The sequence below is a fragment of the Chlamydotis macqueenii genome, chromosome 5 (genome assembly GCF_036417535.1).
Source record: "Chlamydotis macqueenii isolate bChlMac1 chromosome 5, bChlMac1.mat, whole genome shotgun sequence".
Lineage (NCBI taxonomy): Eukaryota > Metazoa > Chordata > Aves > Otidiformes > Otididae > Chlamydotis > Chlamydotis macqueenii.
The window spans coordinates 70,404,246-70,425,236 of NC_141560.1; the positions used below are offsets into that span (position 1 = coordinate 70,404,246).

The following is a 20,991-nucleotide window of genomic DNA, read 5'->3' on the forward strand; positions in this document are numbered from 1 at the left end:
AAACACGTTGTATCTTTTCACTCCTAAGAAAATCACTGAGAAAACACCCTTTTTTCTATTGTTCTCCTTAGGGCATCCTTCACCTCTTTGTTCCTCAGGCTGTAAATCAGGGGGTTCAGCATGGGAAAGACCACGGTGTAAAATGCAGAGATGACTTTGTCTCTATCCAGCGAGTAGCTGGAGCTGGGCCGCAAATACATGAAGAGGAGGGAGCCGTAGAATAACGCGACGGCCGTCAGATGGGAGGTGCAGGTGTGGAAGGCTTTGTGCCTGCCATCAGCCCCACGGATCCGGAGGATGGTGCTGAGGATGCAGGTGTAGGAGGCGACGATGGTCAGGAAGGTGCTGGTTTGGATAAAGCCGCAGAGGGCGAAGAGGAGAACCTCGTTGATGCGCGTATCGGAGCAGGAGAGCTCCAGCAGCGGGGGAATGTCGCAGAAGAAATGGTTGATCACGTTGGAGCCACAGAACGACAACGTGAAGGTGACAGACGTGTGCACCAGCGAGGTCAGACCCACGCTGAGATAAGCCCCAGCTACCATGGAGGTGCAGACCCTGCGGGACATGGCAACGGTGTAGAGGAGAGGGTGGCAGACGGCCACGTAGCGGTCATAGGCCATCGCAGCCAAAATGAGGCACTCGGCATCAGCGAAGGCGGCAAAGAGAAACAGCTGTGTTGCACAGCCAATTAAAGAGATGGTCTTCTGCTGTGCTAACAGACTCACCAGCATCTTGGGAGTGATGGCAGAAGAACAGCTAAGGTCTAAGAAAGATAAATTGCTCAGGAAATAGTACATGGGCGTATGGAGGCAGGCATTGAGCTGGACAAGCACAATGAGGCCAACGTTCCCCACCAAAGTGGTGGCATAGATGAGTAGAAAGAGCCCAAACAAAGCTACCTCCACCTCCGGACGGTTGGTGAAACCCAAGAGGATGAACTCAGTCAGCGTGGTGCAGTTTTCTTCAGGCATTTCATCGCTTTGTGTTTGGCTTCGCACGGGTAAGGTCGGTCAGGGGATCAGCCAGTCCTGGGTAAGCGACGCACAAACACGTTACACCCTTCACAAGGTAGAGGTACTGGAAATGTAAGCATCTCACCAGTATCAGAGAGGGAAACCAGTGGCTCGGACAATGCCGTTGGAAGGAAAGCTTAGGAGGACATTCACAGGAGTTCCTTCCTGTATGTTAGACGTATTGCATCGTGTATAGGAAATAGGAGCTCAGCAGGGAAATGGAACACTGGAAAAAATTGGATTGAAATGCTGGAACAGAAGCAGATTGTTTTAAAAATAAAAAGACATAATTAGTTTGGAACAAGCGGAAATCACAGAGTTTAAAATGAAATTAACTATTGCATCTCATTCTGGGATTTCTTACAAATATATTGTGGATTTATTTTCCTGAGGCTGATTAATTCTTAAGCAATTGATGAGAATAAAGTCATTAATATTGTTTTTAAATATTCAAACACAAATATTTTTAGATTTTACAAGCAATTTTCCCCACTTTTTTTTTTTTTTTGCCTGAAACTATTAAGTCCCCTAGAAAATTAATTCTGGGTATTAATTTTGCCTTTCCAGAAATAGTGCATAATTTAACTGAACTTTGCAAAAGTTAAGACACGTTTCTGCTGATGCCAGTATAAATTCTAGTCAGGGCAGATGTTATCCTGCTCACCTTTACGTTTACAGGAAATATAAGGATTATCAAAGGACATCTCGTAAAAGAACTGCTAAGTCGGTTGAATAATCCTGAAAATATCAATGCTTTGTGGACAAAGGCACCGACAAAGCAGAAATGGCTTCGTTCCTGAAAAAAAAAAAAAATATCTAAGCTGATTCCTTCGAGATGGGATACTAGATGGTTACGGTAGGGTCTGGGAGTTCAGAAAGCAGGGCTGCGGTTCCCAGCGGCGTTTCCAGGCGCTTCAGTTGCAACAGCTCTCACCTGTGTTTGGCTTTCTAAGGGCTGGTCCGAGCACATCACCTTCAGCTCCGTCTAGAACCGTCACGGAGGGACGGGCGGGCTGCACCCTGTCCTAGCTGGGCGCGCGTCCGTTGATGAGAAGCGAGCCTGGATGAGCGGTATAAATTCACAGCCAAAATTTTAGATGGTTACGCTTGAGCTAGATGAATTTCACATTAGATGGCTTTGTTTGATCTTGTTCTTAAAGATCCTTCGTTCTTGGTGAAGGCTTGGTGCGTCCTAAAATCTGAATAATTTTCTGGATGTGATGGTTTACTCCTCATCTCTGGGGTGGTGCAGCTCACGACATAGATCCCCCGGTTCCGTTCCTAGAACGAGGTGATGAGTTCCACAAAATTTCAGTTGTGTTTTATTTTTAGTCAAGGCCAGCTAAACAGCGACCGTGCAACATCACCATTTATTTTGGCACTATCGCAGGCAATTTGAGAGATTTTTGGTGAGAGCAAAAAGGAGCCTTTCTGCCCTGAAAAATACTCCATGGTTACGCACGTGTGGCTGTTTCTCCCTATTTTTCAGCTGTTGATCACGCTCAGAAGTTAAGGCACAGAAATCCTAGCAGCTGCTAAAAATTCAGTGGTCTCTGATGAAGACCTGCAAAGAGATTTCAGTTCCCAGATCAGTATTTTAGGTGTAAAAAGTAATAAAAAATAATCTCCCCCCTTTTAAAAGATATATGAATAATTATTTTTTTTTCTTTTCTTGTATCATGATTATATATATGATAAAAGATATAAGATGAAATCTTCTCCTTTCATGTGTCTGAAATTCACTCAGTCAACAAGGCAACTGACTTAGGACAATTTCTACACAACCCCATGAAAGGCAGGAAATTTTACGCATTAGGAGACTTACCTGCTACGTAAAGATTTCTTTTTTTCCTGGGTGCAGGAAACATTTCTTTGGGGAACGTCACAGATTTTATATCTTCCTTTTGGACAGGCGAGACCACGATGTTCTCAAGGGAGGAGCAGAACAAACAATTAAAGCGCTACTGTTATTGCCTGAGCACTCTTGGAAACGCTGCTAGTATTTCCTTCCACTGAAAACTCAAACAGTATTTTTTTTTTTTTAAGGCATCAAAATGGGCTGAAATGAGGATGGACATTTTGGCAAAATGGAGTCCCAATCTTCATTCTGAATCCGGATCACTATCAGGAGTCATGGATACAGGGCCACTGTGACCTTGAAGCAATCACTTTGGGGGGGAATCAAATGAACCTCAATGTGATCATTGAAACTTAGAAAATGAACTTCAGGCAATCATTAGAACTTTTGTTAAGGTGATTATGATCATGTCAAGTTAAAAGGGGCTGGTTCTCACTAGCTAAAGATGACGTAGTACAGGAATTAGGTACCCAGAGGAAGATGTAGAACGGTTTAAAGGGTTACCCTACTGCTTATATTAAGCAGTAGCTGATCTCCCTACTTTCATTAGTTTCAATTGGGTGTTTGGTTTTTTTTTGGTTTTTTTTTGTTTGGTTTTTTTTTTTTTTTAAGTTGCTAATCCTTGTTCTTTCATAGGAGTTGTGATATTAATTGACCTAAAGCTGTTCAGTGAATCAAGTTAAGAACATCAAGCAGCTGTCTAGGTGGACAAATGCAATTAAAAAAAAACTCCTTTCCATTCCACTGCTCTTCACTAGTGGATGCCCCATCCCTGGAAACATTCCAGGCCAGACTGGCCGGGGCTCTGAGCAACCTGATCTGGTTGGAGAAGTCCCTGCTCCTTGCAGGGGGGTTGGACTGGATGGGCTTTGAAGGTCCCTTCCAACCCAAACCCTTCTGTGATTCTATGTTTATCTTGTTTGACAAATATGCAGCTGATGTCTTTTTCTGTGAGGAAACCTGGGTAAATCTTTCGACATTTTTATTCTCCAACTAACAAGCTTGTAGTAAACATCATCTATGTAAAAACAACACGAGAAGAACACGCCAACTGATTGTCAAAATAAATAACATGACCTAGAGAGGAATACGAATCCTCTGTTTATGTTCTGAAGGTTTTTCATCATTGTTATTTTTTTTCCCCAGTGAGCTCTGTATTCTTGAAACAAAGACCTCAACAGACTGAAACCCTTCTGTCACTCGATGAGACCCCTCTGCAACACGTACAGCACTGAAGGGAAGTTGATGGTGAAGGCTGATGGTGAAGACCTTGCCTGCAGACCCTGCACACCGCCTCATCTGTAGTCAACGCCGGGCGGAGAGGGGCAGAACGTGCCAACGGCTTGGACCTGTAGTCATGGAGTCTGTAAATGCCATTGTGCCTCCAGCTTTCCTGAGGAAAATAAAGCAACTTTTAAAATGTTAGTTTCCAAGGTAGGAAATGTATCCGTAGCCTGAAATATTATAAAATTCGACAGACTGTTGTGTCGCTGTTTTATTCTACATCCTTACTCTGTACTTAAAATCGTACACACAAAATGCACATAATTGCGGTCTGTGCAACAGTAAAAAACTAATTAATGAATTTTCATATAAGGAATGCTAAAAGTAAAGTTCAAAAAAAAATAATGCAGACAGAGACAAAAATTGGTTTGACCTGAGCTGATTTTTTTTTAAATCTGTGATATCATGATACCACAGATATTAGAGAGCTGCAGGTCATTCTTTGTGCTTATCTACATCACCTCATTGATGGGGAATTTCAGCACAATTGTGTTAATCAGGTTTAAATCTCTACTCCACACCCCCTTGTACTTCTTCCTCTGCCACCTCTCTCTGGTAGACCTCGGTAATTCCTCAGTGGTTGCTCCCAAAACACTAGTGAGCTTCTTTGAAGGAAAACCATCCCTCTGCCAGGGTGTGCAGCCCAGATGTGCTTTTGTGGAGTCTGTGTAATTACCGAGTGTCACCTGCTTGTGCGACGGCCTATGGCTGGTACGTGGCCGTCTGTAGCCCTCTGCTCCACATGGCCACCACATCTCAAAAGGTTTGCATCTAGCTGGCTGTGGGATGCTACGTAGTAGCTACTGTGAGTGAAGAAGTTCTTGTGGGCTCAGTGTTCAGTTTACACTTCTAATGTCATCAATCACTTCTTCTGTGACATTCCTCCGCTCCTGAAACTTCCCTGCTCCAGCACCACTGGAGCACAAACATGTGCTTTTCACCATTGCTGCTTTGATATTCGTTGTTGTCTCTTACAATTGTATCCTTATTGCTGTCCTGAGGATCTGCTCCTCAGAGGGCAGACACAAAGCTTGCTCTGCATTTGACATCAGTCTCAGTTTTTTTGCAGGACCATGCTCTTCATGCACCTCCACCCCAGTTCTGCTCTCTGGACCGGGGCAAAGTGGTGTCCATTGTCCACACTCTGGTGATTTCCATGCTGAGCCCCCTGATCTACAGCCTGAGGAACATGGAGGTGAAGGATGCTCTCAAGAGACTCCTAGAAGATGTTCTCATTTCCTTTAGAAATCAAACTGGTAAAGGGGTGTCAAACTACACAAAATAAACTTGGCCGTTCTTGAATTTCTCTCTCTGTTTGGCTGCTGAGTGTTTAAACTAAAAGCGAACAGGAGACAGCAATCATGAGGACCCAAGTGCTTATGTCATTGCTACAAGACACAGTGAGCCACTGCCTTCTTTCTCCTCTCTCAGCGTGTAGCTATACTCTGGTTTTACTCTTAAGCCCACTAATTATACTCAAAGCCTCACGTGCACCCCTTTCCTGCATGCAACCCCCTACTTAAAGACATGCTGTCCTTTGTGTCACTCAAAAGGAGCTGTATTTTTTCAGACTGAGAAGCTTCCCTCACATGATTTAGTCCTTCTGGTGGATTGTCAAGAGGGAATGATGGGGAAAACGGGAGATCCAGGTCCTCATGGGTGTTTGCTAAGAATAAACCTGGGGTAACGTGTTTGAAACCAGGAACATTTCCAATTGGCATGGTAGTGTGATTTTGCAGAAGCCAGGTTTAACGTGACTAATGAGCAGCGCTGTTTTAAGATCAAATAAATGAATGCTATGTGTGTGCGCTCCCCAGAGAAGGTTCAGCCATCAGGCGTGGCTGATGCGATCGGTTCTGTGTGACATCTTTGGCTGAAGGTCACCATTCAGATTTGGTAACCGCTGGAGTCGCTGGTGGGGAGCGGCCAAGAAAACAATCTTGAAGGAGAGACCTTTCTATTGGTTATACTAAAGCTGACCACAAACTTGGATAAAACAGGAACTCAGTGTTTCGATAAAACTGAAGACAGTTTAGCTTTGTGCAGGTCTGAAAGGAAGGGGTTTTGTTTTATAGGACCATTTGCTGATATAGAAAACCCATCTATTTTTAAAAGACAAAAAAAAATCTGCAAGTCCCAGCTGTGGTTTTAAATAGCAAATGTCATCCAAGATGACAGATCAGCACCCACAAATATTTACTCGTTAGCAGGACCAACGCCAGACCACGCCCCATCAGCTGAGGCCCTTAGGAACAGCAGAGAAAAGGAGAACATTTGTCTCAAAATACTTGTGGGGAAGCTCTTCCTTTGCACCACGTTTAGGGAAAATTGCCTTAGGAGTTACGGATTTCACCCCTTTGATAATGATGCCATCGGAGACAAATAAATATGAATTGCCCATTTCTGTTAGATACACAAAATTGGGGACACGAACGTTAGCCATGCAGAAACAGAGTGGTTCAGACACGCCCATGACACAATATTCATCTTAGAAAAGGGATTTAGGAGGATGACCAGTCCAGAGCCTGACGTCAAACTTGCTGACTAGACCGTGAAAGACTACTTGAGAAAGACTACGTGACATGAGAAACCACAGGATGTGACAAGTAAGTGTGAGGAGCTGTCGAATTAACAGCAGCGTGGTGAACAGCAGACTGCACCAGTGGTTGGGAGGGCACCAGAGGTGCTGGAGATGGGCAGATGGTTGAAGGGGAAGCGTTGGGCACCCTTTGGGGAACAGACCCTCACAAAGCCAGAAGAACCATACCAGAAACTCCATGTGAGACCTAGTTTGCCTGGAACAGCAAAATCAGATGCAAGTGTAGCAGAACTGGATTGAACGTTGGGAAGCGATCAGAGCAGATCACTTATTTGGGAGGAGACAACGGTGGAGAAACTGAGGCATCATGGCTAATGAGGGCAGAACAAGCAGGGGACAATGACAGAAGGGGAGATGTTGAAAGGAACTCCATGCCTGACCACCACAGCTGGTCCCATCCTCTTATTAATTATATTCCCAGCAATGAGCTATGTATTTATGACCGCTTCTGCCAACAACTGGGTTTGACAGCTTAGAAATTCTTTTGGGGAAGAGATGCAACCGCATGGCAGGTGTAAGCAATGCAGTTATTTCACCATAGCCAGCTTGGACATCAAGCTGCATGAGAACATTCTATTCATGCGGCCATGCAGAGAAAGCAGAAAATGCACACACCTCATAGAATGAGAGCTCCTGGTTGCTTCTCCTGTATGTGATGGGTTGGGAACAGAAAAAAAAAAGCTTTAGGGAGGGATGGAGCAGAACACCAGGGTCTCTCCCTAAAACCAAAAATCTTATGAAGAAAAAGGAACAGGGTTTAATACTGAAGATACTCAGGGATATTTCATACCTGGGTTAGGCTGAGCAGTGTTTTCTTCTGGAGTCCATGGAAGTTTAGAAGTAGAGGGGTGTTCCTGCAATGTATCCACATGAGTGAAGGGGAGCCCCAGGAGAGGCAGTATCTCGCTCTTGGGGCACAGACGTACAGGGGCTGGACACAGCAGGCAGAGCCAAGGGCTGGCGATGGGACGCACTAACAGCCACAGCAAGCGATGAGCTAGGTACAAGGTCTCCATCCACAGGGTACCATCAGGAGCAAAGGGAGATGGGCCAGGAAGAGGGCTGGAGACAAAGCTGTCCTCTTGATCTGAGGTCCACCCAGGAGGCAGAGACCTAGACACGCCCACAAGCATAGCTCAGGAAGGACTGGTGGCCCTAGACTGAGCTTAAATGGGCCATGGGCACCTGTGTGGAGTGCTCCAGGTGAGGCTGATTAGGGCCATTAAATCCAATTAGTGCCCTCAAGGCCCTAGCAGCTTCTAGGTGGAGTCAGGTAGTAGTAGCAGGAAGGCTGACTTTTGGCCATGATTTAGCAGAATAGTACTAGTGAGAGGGTGAACCTCTGTCAGAGGAGTGGTTCTTTTGGAGAAGTTGAGGAACTCATTAAGACTCCACTGATAAAGGCTGTCCTATGCCTTTTAACCCCTCCTTTTGCTTTCCAAATTGAAAAAAAACTAAACACAAGCCTCACTTTCTGAATCAGCTGAAATACATGCTCTACATGATAGTAAGTTTTCAAGGATCCACAGCTGCCCAAGTAGAGGAAATATAATTTCTAATATATGAAGGAGCCATACTGAGAAGATGAGGGGCCATAGGTACAGGTTGCACCAGGAGAGATTTTATGTCTAGGTAAGACAGAAATCTTCTCCAGTAAGAGCAATTGTTCAGTGGAACAACCTCCCCAGGGATGCGGTAGAGTCCCCAAGGCTGGAGGATATCAAGATGCAATTGGACAGGGTGCCAGATAATCTCATCTAGCTTCCCTTTCCCACCAAAGCTTGGACCAGATGGTCTTTTGAGTTCACTTCCAACCTGGACTGTTCTAGGATGATGCTATGAAGTGCCACCAAAGTAATAAACCCTCTGTGTGTGTGCTCATGCAAGCATGCGCAGTCCAAGGTGAATGATAATTATCTGTTAGTCTTCTCTCCTCATTCTCAGTGTTTGTGTTGGCTCCGTGGATCGCACTGCGTCTAAACAGCTCGTCTCACGTACTGTATGTGCCTAAGTATTTAAGAGAGTAAAAAAGACTTCCAGTGGAAAAGCCCAACCCGAATTTCACAACCGGATAGTATTTTTGAAGAAGGAAAATAAATCGCTCACGACCTCTTTCATGTTGCGCGTTTTCATATCTGACAGCACCGTACAGAAGACGGGAAAATCCGCCCTGTTAATTGCAAACAATTAAAAAAACACACATCAATAATATATCTGAATTTTGCTTAAGGAAACCCCCTTTTTCTTTTCTTAAGAAACACCTCCATAGCAAATATAGAGAAGTGAGAAAGCAGACAAATATTCCCAATTTAACCCTGTTCTTGTGCACGGGTTCTAGGTTTTGGCTCACGTACACTTTGTAAGAATACAAGGTGTTTGTATGAGAAATTAATTACGGCAGGAGTGGCTCAGGAGGCGTATGAAGCCGCCCACGACTGGTCTGTATGATTATATTAAGCAGTAAAAGTCAATGTCTTTGTCGAGGTTTCGATTGAAGTTCAATAGCAGTTGGTATATTAAATTTTTTCGAAGGCACATCAAGAATTTCAGGAATCCTTTATCTTTAGGAACAGAAACGTGAAAATGGCTCATTTTCATCCCTAGCCAGATATGCACATAGCTGAAATCTGATTTTCAGCGCAAAATTCAAATGCGGATTTCATTGATGCAGGGTATTTTTCTTCACTTTATTTGGACCTATCCGTATTTTATTCATTTGCAGGAATAACCTCATACAATTAGTGGGGAACTCGTTCCAGAAATTCACCTTCCCCTCCCAGCATCCTGGTACAGAAGAGCATGTCAGAGAAGACTGTATGTGTAGAGATGTGTGTGAGCAGCTGCAGGGAAAGTCTGGAGATTCTCCTGAACAGCGGTATAAAAAAAAAAGATCACCCGGCAGATCTTGCCAACATTTTTCTGCCTGTTTGAACGTGCCGTTTGATGATGGCGCTGTCTGTGCTCCCACTCTCCTGTTCCAGCAGGACAGCCCCACTGGTGAGATATGAGAATGGCTCTGCGGTGAGAGATGAGTCAGCCCAGGGCTATCGATTTCTGTCGGCAGCCAAAAATAGGTGTTCAGAGAAAGAGTATCAGAGACTAGATGAGTGTTTTATGAGCCTTCCCTGTTAAGATTTTTCCAGCTCTGGCAAAGGAAATCGCAGCTGTCTGCCTCTTTCTAGGGTTGCAGGCTATTGGGCACAAGAGAAAAAAAAAAAAAAAAGAACGTCTCGTTTTTGAGGAACACTTATGGATGAGCACCTAGGTCTGGGAGGGCGTTACAGCTGATGACCTCTCCTCAGAGATGAGTGCACCTCTTTATCCTGGCTGAAGATGCTTTTGTTTCTGATGGAAGCAGGTCCAAAGTGAGGTCTTGCATCCCCTCAGGCCTCCAGAAGTTTGAATGAACCTTTGGCACACCTCATGCAGCACTGACACCTCGTCAAAAATGCGTCATGAGACAGACGCAGTCACTGAGCCCAAATTTTTGCAGTTCAAACAGCTGAAATTGAAGAAAAAACCCCACTAAACACATTGCTGAATCCTGTGCAGTTCCCTCAGAAGCTCTTCTGACTTCTTGAAGTGTCCGTCTTGTCCAGGCAGATGGGAAAGAGATGAATGCCTGGTGCTAGGGGAAATCACCTGCTCCACCACTGCCTTCCCACCCCACTGGCCCTTGGCAAGGCGTTTGACCAAATGTCGGTATTTATCCTCCTCTGTCCAAACAGAGAGATCAGTTGCTCTCTAGAAATGCGGATTCCTCTGAGCTGAATACAGAGGAAGCGTTGTTTCCCTTGTGCTCTGAAAATGGCTATTTTTCCCTGGTAACTGTGCAGAAAGTCCGTAGCTTAGACCTAGATACCTGACTTTCACGCATCTGAGGAGGATTTCACCTTATAAGATGTATCAGAGTCCTCATCTCCTGATGTCTTCAGACCAGAGTTGGAGTATCGGTGTGTTTCACCCTCAGAGAAGTCAATTGGCTCAAAATGGGAATTACTGGATGGAATTCCATGTTTAGACAATGCTCTAAAAATCCCACAAGTCCATGAAAATATTTGGTCTCTTAAGATTTGTGTAATGTTCCCCTTTGCTTGAGCAAAGTACTTTTAGCTTACTTTTGTCTACTTTTTCTCGCTTATAAAACCTAAATTACTCTCATCCTTCCAATAGCTTTGAAATAAAAAATCCTCAGGAGAGGATTTTCAGAAGCAGTCAAGTGATCTAGACGCACAGATCTCAGCTCCATGGAACTTCTCATGAGCCACTTGGTCTCAGACACCCCAAAATATTTAGAAAAATAAATCCTATAGGAAGTCCCACTCTAGTTATTTATACTATTACTAGAGTGATTTTTTATTCTTGCTCCCGGAGGCTTACGGTTTTCAGATCCTGAAGGATATTTTTTTAACGTGGTGTGATATGCATCAAAAACATTACCACAACCGGTTTATTGAAGCCAAATTTAATTGTTCTTTGCCTCCACGGTGTGGTTATGTAAATGATAAACGCCTGAACAGAATTAGAAGTTGAATGTAGCTGTTTATGTTGGCGCAGGCTTTAAAATGTTCGTGCGTATATGTGCTTAAATGGAAGATGTCTCTCAAGTTCTGCATCCATCTCAAGAAAGATACTGAATTTCATATTATTCAGATTCTTATAGCTGACATCATAACTGATAGAGTCCACCTAGTCTAGAGAGTTCATGTCTTGAATAAGAGTTGGATTAATCTTATTAAACATCGAGGACCAGACCCATCTCACCGAAATTTAGGTGGTCACGTATGAGTGGATTGACACATTTGCACAGTCACCCATGAAAAGCTGGTTGACCCAGTTGATACAACCTGTCTGCAGCTCTTTTATCATGTGTTCTTGTCCCATACAGAGGTCTTCCATTCCATAGCGTACCTAAAATTGCAAGTCACCGATGCTTCGGCGCCCTAATCGTTCCTTTCAGGTCAGGAGGGATGCGCCTGCCCTCGCTGACTAGGAGATAGGTGCTGAGCAATCCGGGCTCCCTGGGCTTCAGTGGAGACGGAGTCCTCTGGTTGTATTGACTGGGGTGGTGGCTCAGCCATCTCACCTACCTGAGGCAAACTGCCTCCTTGAATTGAGATTTTTAGGATTATTTCTTAACCTCCCTTCCAGAACAGTTTCTGCTTTGGAAAGATGCTTCGTTTTGTGACACTTTCCCTTGACCGCGTAACTACTAATTCAGGTTGTGAGGGTCAACCTGGTCTTAAAAACACAAGATAGGATTCAGTTATGGGTTAAGGCACCATTTGAGGTTTTAAAACGCTACACGTAAGCATTTATATGTAAGTTATACATCTGAATTTCTGTCATGAGTAAGGAGCAAACCAAGTGTCAAGGTTAAGTCCAGAAGGCTACTCAGCTTCTCGGGAACAGCTGAGAAGCTGAAATAGCTGAAGTTATCACCCACTAGCTGGTCATCTGAATTGCCCTTTAGAGTCCACTGGCTGTATCAACGAGGCATCCAAATAATTTGTTCAGCCGTAGCAGTCTGGTACCATTTGAGACATCCTGGTGTGACCTGTAATTTATCCAATTTTCATTCCAGAGGGGCAGGAGCCCTCCCAACATCCCTGCATCAAATGTGACGGCTGTCTTCAGATGTCTCAGATGCCCTCCAGCATATCGAGTGACATTTATTAGTGTCTTCCACAGCATTGTTTGTGTAGGCGTTCTGCTGCTCTCCTTTTACTGCACGAAGACTGAGGATCCAGCTACTGTGACCCTGTACTACTTGGAAACTTTATTGTCGTAGTAAAGACATAAAACATCTTAGACAATGCTGCGTGAAGACAGGACATGAACAGTAGGAGGTACAGTGATGAGGATGCCGTAAGATCCTAGATACATGTTAGGGTGGCTGGCCATAATTTGTTAGATGTGGTCTGTGTGCTGAATTTTGCCTTTATTGCAGGAAAAGGAGACAGGTCTGTGGATATTTGTCCAAAAGAGTAGATCTGTTTCGTAATGAGAGTGTCTGAAGGATTGTTTCACTCCAGAAGTCTGTTTTGTGTTTCTTCCCATGTTAAGAAAGGATGTAGAGAGCTGGGATTTTAACACATGATCTTTTGACCTAACATTGAATTTTTATTTTCTAAAGAGGGTAGTAACTCTGTTGGGCATTAAAATGTGTATAAATTAGGCATTCTTCTGTTAAATCTGTCTAATTAGATCACAACCAACATGAACAAGAGTTCAGTGAAATGTACTACGAGAAAACTTTCTTGACGTGTGTTCTCAGAGTGTGTCCTGCTTGGGGCCATGGCTTATGATCGATATATGGCAGTATGTCACCCCTCGCACTACACCACTGTCATGAACAGGAAGCTTTGCGCTCACATGGCGGTGGCATCCTGGACCAGCAACCTTCTGAGCTCGATGGTCATCAACAGCTTCACCTTGCGGCTGCCCTTCTGTGGGGCTGACATCTCGAACCATTACTTCTGTGAAGCGTCAGCAGTGCTGGCCTTGGCCTGCACCGACACTGCCCTCATGGAGCTGGTCATCTTCATCTTCAGCATCCTCATAATCTTCATCCCCTTTCTTCTGATTGTCACCTCCTGCGCCCATATCCTTTCCACCCTCTTGAAGATTCAATCTGCGCATGTGCAATTCAAGGCCTTCTCCACCTGTGGATCCTACCTCATGGTGGTAACCGTATTCTAAGGGCCAGCCATCTGCTTGTAGGTGAATCCTAAGTCAAGGCCTACAGAGGAGAGGGCCAAAGCGGTTGCAATGTTTTACACCATTGTAGCCCCAATGCTGAACCCCTTCATCTACAGCCTCATGAGAAGGGCAATCAGTGGACCTAAATCCCTGTTTATTTAAAGGCTTTTCAGGGATCAGTAGTATTACATTTAGTTCTACGAGTTGAAACAACACTCAAATGTGATTATTTCTCTCCAGTTGTCCTAGACTGATTTTACAAAGACTAACATGAAATAATAAATGTGCTAAATTCAACAGCACCTAAACCGAAAGACCTTGCACGCAAATAACTTTCTAAATAACGTTTGGGATTTGGCGTAAAACCCAGAGGCTAAATAAAGACGTTGCGACTTCAGCCTGCCTCATTCTGTCAATTCATTTAATATAGAAGTGGGAAATGCCAATAGCATCATGACAAGAAAGAAAAAAAAAAAGAAGAAAAAAGAAAAAAAAATAGTTTAAGAACTGTAAGAAAAATTAAATGCTTATAGAAAGCTTAAAATGTATTTTGCTTCTAAAGGGTTTCGTGATTAACTTCAGAGCATACGGAAAAAGGGAAGCAGTGAAATTGATACGCTTGAAAAAATGTAAAACACAAATAAATTGTTAAAGGTATCTGTGATCTGGTGCATGTTTCTGCCTCTCCGTCCATTCAGGAAAAGTGGCTTTTAGACTCCTGGTTTAAGAGTTTTAAGAGCCCTGTTTTTAGCAGGTAAACACAAAGATAAACGCCAAGGTGTTTAGTGCAGAGTAAGCCAGGAGAGGGAAAGGGTAGCCAAAGCCAGCCACCAGTCTTTTCCTAGACCAGCCCGGGTTCACACCACACCTAAAGCACTCCTCACTTCTTAAAAAATATTCTTCCCATGAGTGAAAGAGAGGGAAGATAGGGCAAAGATAAAGTATCTGATTGGTAAAGGCTTACAAATGCATAGAAACTGCACGTGTAGGGAGAAGAGGAGGTTTAACCCTTAACAAAACTAAATAGGAGGCCTTGTCTAGCCACGGTCTAGGCAACGGTCACAGCTTGACCCACTGGAAGCCTCTCACAGGCCTGAACTCCAACATCAGCCAAGTCGTTAAACGTGTTTCCATCACAGATTATGCTTCTTCCCTTCCCAAAACAAGGAGCTCCCCCTGCGGGCCAGCCACCCAGGAGTCATCAGCTTAACAAGCCCTTCTGGGAGTGGTGGAGAAGCCTCTAATGATCTTGAAACCTTCTTAGAAAGCTCACAGTAAACGTACCTCATTCTTCTTAACAAGCCCCTGCGGGGACAACTTCACAGACTCTGAGGAGAAGGAAACTTTCCTCTTTGTTGGAGGCAGTGAGAACTTCTAAAGCAGTTTAGTTCATCACAACTACTCCACACCGTGAAGTTGGTGGTTAGAGAGTTTATAGGTTGGCGTACGCCTTTCCAGTCCTCCACTTGCTTGGTACAAACGTCACCACTGGAGTTTGAAGGATAACAGGTCTGTGCATCACACCACCAGCAGGTGAGAGAGCATCTGCCCCTGGCCAACAACTTCTGGTTGGCCAAAGTCACTCAGCAGTTTGCAACGGGTGCTTGGGTCATCACAAGGGGTCCATCAACAGCCACAGCCATGGCAGATGATGAACCAGATTCAGGGATCACCCAGGGGGTGCGGTCTGAAGGAAGAGGAGAGGTGGCTGGAGACAAAATACGATGTAGGTACATTTGCCTATCCAGGAATAAATCTTTCTCTATCAGGAAAAATGTGGCTTGATCTGCAGCCACCCAAGACTCATCCCAACCCTTGCTCTCTGTCTTCTTCCCCTGCACAAGTCAAAACATAGTCCTGCCTGCTGCTGCTTAAAAACAATGCACTTTGATAGGGTATTTGATAACATTAATATGTTAAAAATGCTAAATGTTGTGAAAAAGGCGGTCAGTCCTACTGAATTCACTATTCACACAGGTTTATCTGCATATACAAAATGCATCGGAGGAAATAAAAAGCATTAACTTCAGCTCAGAGCCCCAGATTTTGTGCTTGGTCACTGTTTTGTATTGTGCGCTGAATGAAGCAAATAAAAAATGTAATCTAGGGAAGAAAACTTACTTTAAGGAAAGACTCAGAAAGTTAATTTGAATAGATCGTTTAATGTGTTCTTTATATCTACAGAAAAGCATCTTCAGCTGAAGGACACGAAGGTCTGTAGTTACTATCCTGGAGACTAGTGGTGCTGGTCAACAAAGAAGTTAATACAACATTTTATGATTCAGCCTAAAAATATTCAGATATAAAATATAAGTTTGATCAGAATTAATAAAACTTTATATTTTATCATGGCTTTTAAAATATTCTCCATTAAAATTCACATTAAAATTCACGCTCACTCAACATATGCACCAAGCATTCTGGAAATATGGTTTGCAGTCATATTGCTTAACAGGAAAGAAAAATAGAAACAAACAGTTCTGGTTAACCAAAAAAAGAGTGATGGTTCTAAGCAGCTGCAAATATTTTGACGGGAACTCTCAACTACCTCACCCTGGTTGTGCTGCCATTCAGAGAGACCTGGAGAGGCTGGAGAAATGGGTCAAGAGGGACCTCATGGAGTTCTACAAAGGGAAACACCAAGTCCTGCACCTGGGGAGGAATAACCCCACGAACCAGTAACAGCCAGAGGCTGGCCAGCTGGAAAGCAGCTTGGCAGAGATGATGTGTAAATGTCTGTTGCGGGGCAAATAAAGAAAACAGAAGCAGAATCTTCTCAGTGGTGTTCAGTGAGAAGATAAGTTGAAAGATGGAGAATTCCATGTAAACATAAGAAAAACTATGTTCCTATAAGGGTGGTCAAGCACCAAAAGACCAGAAAGGTTGGAGTCTTCATCCTTAAAGATATTTAAAACCTGAGTGGACACATTCCTTGGCAGCCTCTCTGGTTGACCTTGGCTTTGAGTAAGTGGTTAGACTAGGTGTTCTCCAGAGGTCCTGTCAAACTTCTGCTTACTATGACAGCACCTTCCATATCCACTTCAGGACATGGTTCAGTAGGCATGGTGGTGTTAGGTTGGTGGTTGGACTTGATGATTTTGGAGGTCTTTTCCAACCTTAAAGATTCCATGATTTTGTGTGAAGATCCAGATTCTCAGCGTCTCTGGCCCGTAGACTTACCTTGTACCTCATTTTGCACAGTGACATCATGATTGTTGCATGGGAGGTAGAGTAACTGGGCAAGAATTTGTACTCGAGACAAGACTGATGTAGCTATGTTAGCGGGCACAGTTTGAGAGCAGACTGATTAATTTTTCCACCCTAACATATGAGGTGCCAAATGGTTTTGAAGGCAACAGACACCTGCATGAAACATTCTCCTTAGAGAGAGGAAGAAAAAAGGAAAATAATACAACATGAGATTGTCTTTCAGAAGTACGTTTTCCTCCTGATAAAACTGGCTAGGGCGTGCTTCACCTCCTTGTTCCTCAGGCTGTAAATCATGGGGTTCAGCATGGGGACTACAATGGTGTAAAAGACGGATGCGATTTTCTTGCTCTCCGCTGAGTTTGACGAACTGGGTTGCATGTAATTAAAAGTAGCAGACACATAGAAGATGACGACAGCTGCCAGGTGGGAGGCGCAGGTGGAACAGGCTTTGCGCCTGCCTGCGGCAGAGCCCATCCTGCCCACGGCCACCACGATGCAGGCGTAGGAGGTGAGGATGAGCAAGTTGGTGGCCATCATGTTGAAACCCACAAACACAAACATTAAACCCTCGTTGAGGTGCGTGTCAGTGGCAGCGACAACAAACAGTGGTGGCCCGTCGCAGTAGAAGTTGTTGATGACCGGGAGGCCACAGAAGGACAGCTGGAGCAGGGCGCTTGTGTGCACAACAGCATTCAGCAACCCCGCAAGGTAGGACGTAGCGACCAGGCTCATGCAGACGCTGGGAGACATGACAACCTCGTAGAGCAGGGGCTTGGAGATGGCCACATACCGGTCATAGGCCATGGCAGCCAGCAGGTAAATCTCAGTTGTGGCAAAGACGGCGTAGAAATAAAACTGCGTGAGGCAGCCGGCAAAATAAATGGCTTTGGTTTTTCTTGGAAGGTCCAGCAGCATTTTGGGGCTGATGGTGGAGGAGTAGCAAATGTCTAAGAAGGACAAGTTACCGAGGAAAAAGTACATGGGGGTGTGAAGCTGGGGGCTGACCCTGATCAGGGCAATGAGGCCGAGGTTTCCCGCTAATGTCAGCATGTAGGTGCCCAGGAAGAGCGCGAAGAGGATGAGCTTCAGTTGTGGGTGCTCTGTGAGTCCCGCGAGGGTGAAGTGGGTCACCTTGGTGCAGTTCTCATCTGCCATTTTTACATCACTGCAGAGAGACGTGGAGGGAAGAGGGTGAAAAAAATTCCTGATGCGATTTCCACTTCATAAATATCAATGTAAAAAGTTGGCACCGTCATCGAATCTAAATGGAAAACACAAAAATATGTAAGAAGTGTAATTTTTTTTTTTCTTGCAATGACTCTGTCATCTCTGGAAGAAACATTAGCAGTTCTTAGAAGTTGGGTTTTTTTTCTTAAGTCCTTAACAGAAAGCACTTTCTCACAACCTCTCATTTGACTTAAGATTCCCTTCCAGTTTCAAGTCTCATACCTGCACAAAGTTTTTTTTGGGCACATGAAGTGTTTCATAAATATCCTGTTCACTGTTGGGATCATGTAGCCTTGTTCACACTGACAATTTTTCCTGTATTTCAAACATCTACTTCATTTCAGACATCTTAAAGCTACAGTCAATACAAGGTCCCATCGCAAACTGAAAGAGCAAGTTGGAATTTAACATCCTGGGGGCCAGCAGCTTGGCTTTTTAAGTCTAGGAACCAGTATTTTTTTGGCTATCCACAGTCCAGGTGTGGCACTTCCTTCTGGCGTTGATTCCTTGGTTGTTAGAAGTAGGATCCGTCTTGCTTTGGATGACCACGCTCTACACAGCTATAGATGAGCTGACTATTTGGACTCCCAGGCAACACACAAAATTAATTATTCTGACTGTTTACAAACTGGTTTTCTTGGGATAAGACCCTCAACCCTCTGAGGGTGCCTTGAACTGTTCAGACATTGACACTTGTACTGTAGACGTTAAAAGGGAGAGAAGATCCATCCCAGCTGCCTCCCTGCAGACCATCGTGGATGCAGCATAACTCCTGAAGATTGACCCTTTCACCTCTAACGTTTTGACCAAAAATTGCCAAAGTGGGTAAATCTTAAGGCAAATTTTCCCTTCATTACTTCCTTTCCAGTTCAGGATTTTGGTCTCTTTTGCATAGCTGGTGTGAAACTGCTCAAGCAGACATCTAAAAGATATATCATTAATTTAAAAATCCAGAAGCAATTGCAGTTAAATAATACAAATTTTATGAAACATATCTAGTCAGAAACTTCTGGGATCAATCGAGTGAGAATTTTTCAGAATTTTTATGGAAAGACGTATTATGTCTCTATAAAGAAGTTTTCATCGTTCAAACTTCCTCAAACAGCCTCAGATACCTCAAATTTACACCTTCCAACCCCCCTTTCAGTATACTAAGACATACCTTAAGCTCTCATTTTCGTAGACTTCAGAAAGGGTTTTCCAACCTGTAATAGTGTGCCAACTCAAGGCACGATACAATCCTTGCCTTTCACTCCCGCGAACGTCTTTTGGAGAAGCTCTCAATATCATTATTAGAAAATATTTGTGCTAAGATTGGAGTCAGACAGCGCAATTCTGTCCATCTGGGAAAGCTCTCAGATATTTGAGGTGAATTATCACTTGCAGTCGCTTATTTCTTGCGTCTAACAAAGCGTAGACGATGTAGAGCTACACTTACAAAGTTTGAGTGTCTAAATTGATGTTAAGATTCCTAAGAGGAGAAAGGTCTGCACAAAAAGCAAAGGAATGGATGATCTAAGGTGTGACCAAGCGCGTAGAACCACTGAAACCACAATACTGGTGAAGGATACTTAGTGAGAGCAGGTGGCCTTCCTATATTTTGTGACTGTCAAGTGAAGGTCAAGAGCAAGGACAACTAAACTGGGGGCAATGAGAGAAGAGGATGGAACAGCCATGCCAACGAGAAAAAGTTACAATTTGCAAGAATTTTGCAATTTTATGTTGGTGTCAATTACTGCCTGCACCATCACAGGAGCACTGGTCGTGTCCTGCTACCTGCAGAAACCTACAAAGCCCCATTTCTCCACGCATCCTCTGATCAAAACTAGGTGTGATGAACCCAGGGGTGGCTGTGCCTTTGGGTGAGGCAAGGGTGGCACACTAGGTTTGGGGTACTCAGTACTCAATCTCACCTGTCACTAGAACTCCTTACAGATTACAGTAATCGTGTTGGTTCTCTCATTCATTCACGTCTCTTCTCCTGCAGCTCCTGGGGACGATGCAGTGAAATATACCGAATAATAATGATGAGCAATTTTGCCAGCCTTCATTTTGAAGATGGGCCACGGACGAGACAAAATGACAAATTTGGGAAAAGCTACCTTTAGCCATCTGATTTAAACACAGTGCTAAACTAAGAATCCTTATTTCTTGTGTTTACTATCTACTGTGATACCCAAATTCCTCAAGAATTCATGTGTAAAAGTCTTATCCAATGTGCATTCAATGTGTGCTGTCATTTTCCTCTTTTTTTGTGTGTGTCTTTGCTGCATTCTTTATTGCTAGGTTCTTAATAACATCTTTAATTTTCCTACCTTACCTCAGATCTTCTGCAGTTTTTCATAGTTCTCCTCCATCCTGGTGAAACTACAGGCAGGTAGGATCATCAAGTGGGTATTGGCTGAAGATTTTGTCCATGTTGTCCATTAAATAATTTTAAAATTTGTTAACAGAGACTCAACATCGTACCATAAAGCATGACATTGTATCAGAAATTCATCCACCCTCTCTCATTTCAAAGGTCTCCTGCGTGGTCTGCAGACCCACGCTCAGCAATTATTATGCTGAAGTCCAAGCAGAGGCTCCATCGGTCTTTACGACACCAGAATGATGTCCCATTGATCCCACGCTCATGGGATAAACCCTCGTAGTAGCCTCTCTAGGGCACCTGGAAAACAGGGTGAGATTTCCCCGAGGGCATCCCGCAGGGATTTCTTTGTGAAGTTTACGGTTTGGGAATTTGACAAAACATTAGGTATAATATTTGCAGAGAATAAGCAATTTTATTTACGTACTTAACTTCGCAAGAAAAGAAAATAAGCACAAGAGGATATTTTTTTTTTTGTGGAAGGATGTGAATCAGAAGAATTTTTTCTTCCTGTGTTTCTGGAGAGTAAACTACAGCAACTGTTTATTAATGGGTGAATTTAGGGAAATAAGTGTTTATCTCTGCAGTGGCCGGTTACGTTAAATGCACTTTTGTTTGTACTGCATCTTTGGGTTGCTCCCTTCTCTGGTGGAGCAGGATGGAAGTCCACTAGTGAGAAAAAAATAAATAAATAAATAAATATATATATATACACACAGACGTAAGAGGT

The 20,991-nt window shown here is 43.8% G+C and overlaps 3 protein-coding genes across 3 annotated transcripts; 1 reads left to right on the plus strand and 2 right to left on the minus strand.

Annotated features, from left to right (window-relative positions):
- Window positions 1–32: 32 nt before the first annotated feature.
- Window positions 33–971, minus strand: LOC104486365 (olfactory receptor 5AS1). The gene has a single exon (XM_010129036.2). It carries the CDS (start codon window positions 969–971, stop codon window positions 33–35), a length of 939 nt encoding a protein of 312 aa, XP_010127338.2.
- A 12,080-nt stretch (window positions 972–13,051) lies between these two features.
- Window positions 13,052–16,138, plus strand: LOC147600629 (olfactory receptor 2D2-like). The gene is given in 2 exon segments (XM_086749634.1): window positions 13,052–13,540; window positions 16,031–16,138. Coding segments are annotated over 2 exon segments (597 nt in total).
- Window positions 16,139–16,885: 747 nt separating this feature from the next.
- LOC104486367 (olfactory receptor 5J3) lies at window positions 16,886–17,821 on the minus strand. Its single transcript, XM_010129038.2, has one exon. The coding sequence runs from the start codon at window positions 17,819–17,821 to the stop codon at window positions 16,886–16,888; it is 936 nt and encodes a 311-aa protein (XP_010127340.1).
- Window positions 17,822–20,991: the final 3,170 nt, after the last annotated feature.

Coding starts and splice junctions, on each gene's coding strand:
- LOC104486367 (XM_010129038.2), bottom strand. CDS start 17,821: ATGGCAGATGAGAACTGCACCAAGGTGACCCACTTCACCCTCGCGGGA.
- LOC104486365 (XM_010129036.2), bottom strand. CDS start 971: ATGCCTGAAGAAAACTGCACCACGCTGACTGAGTTCATCCTCTTGGGT.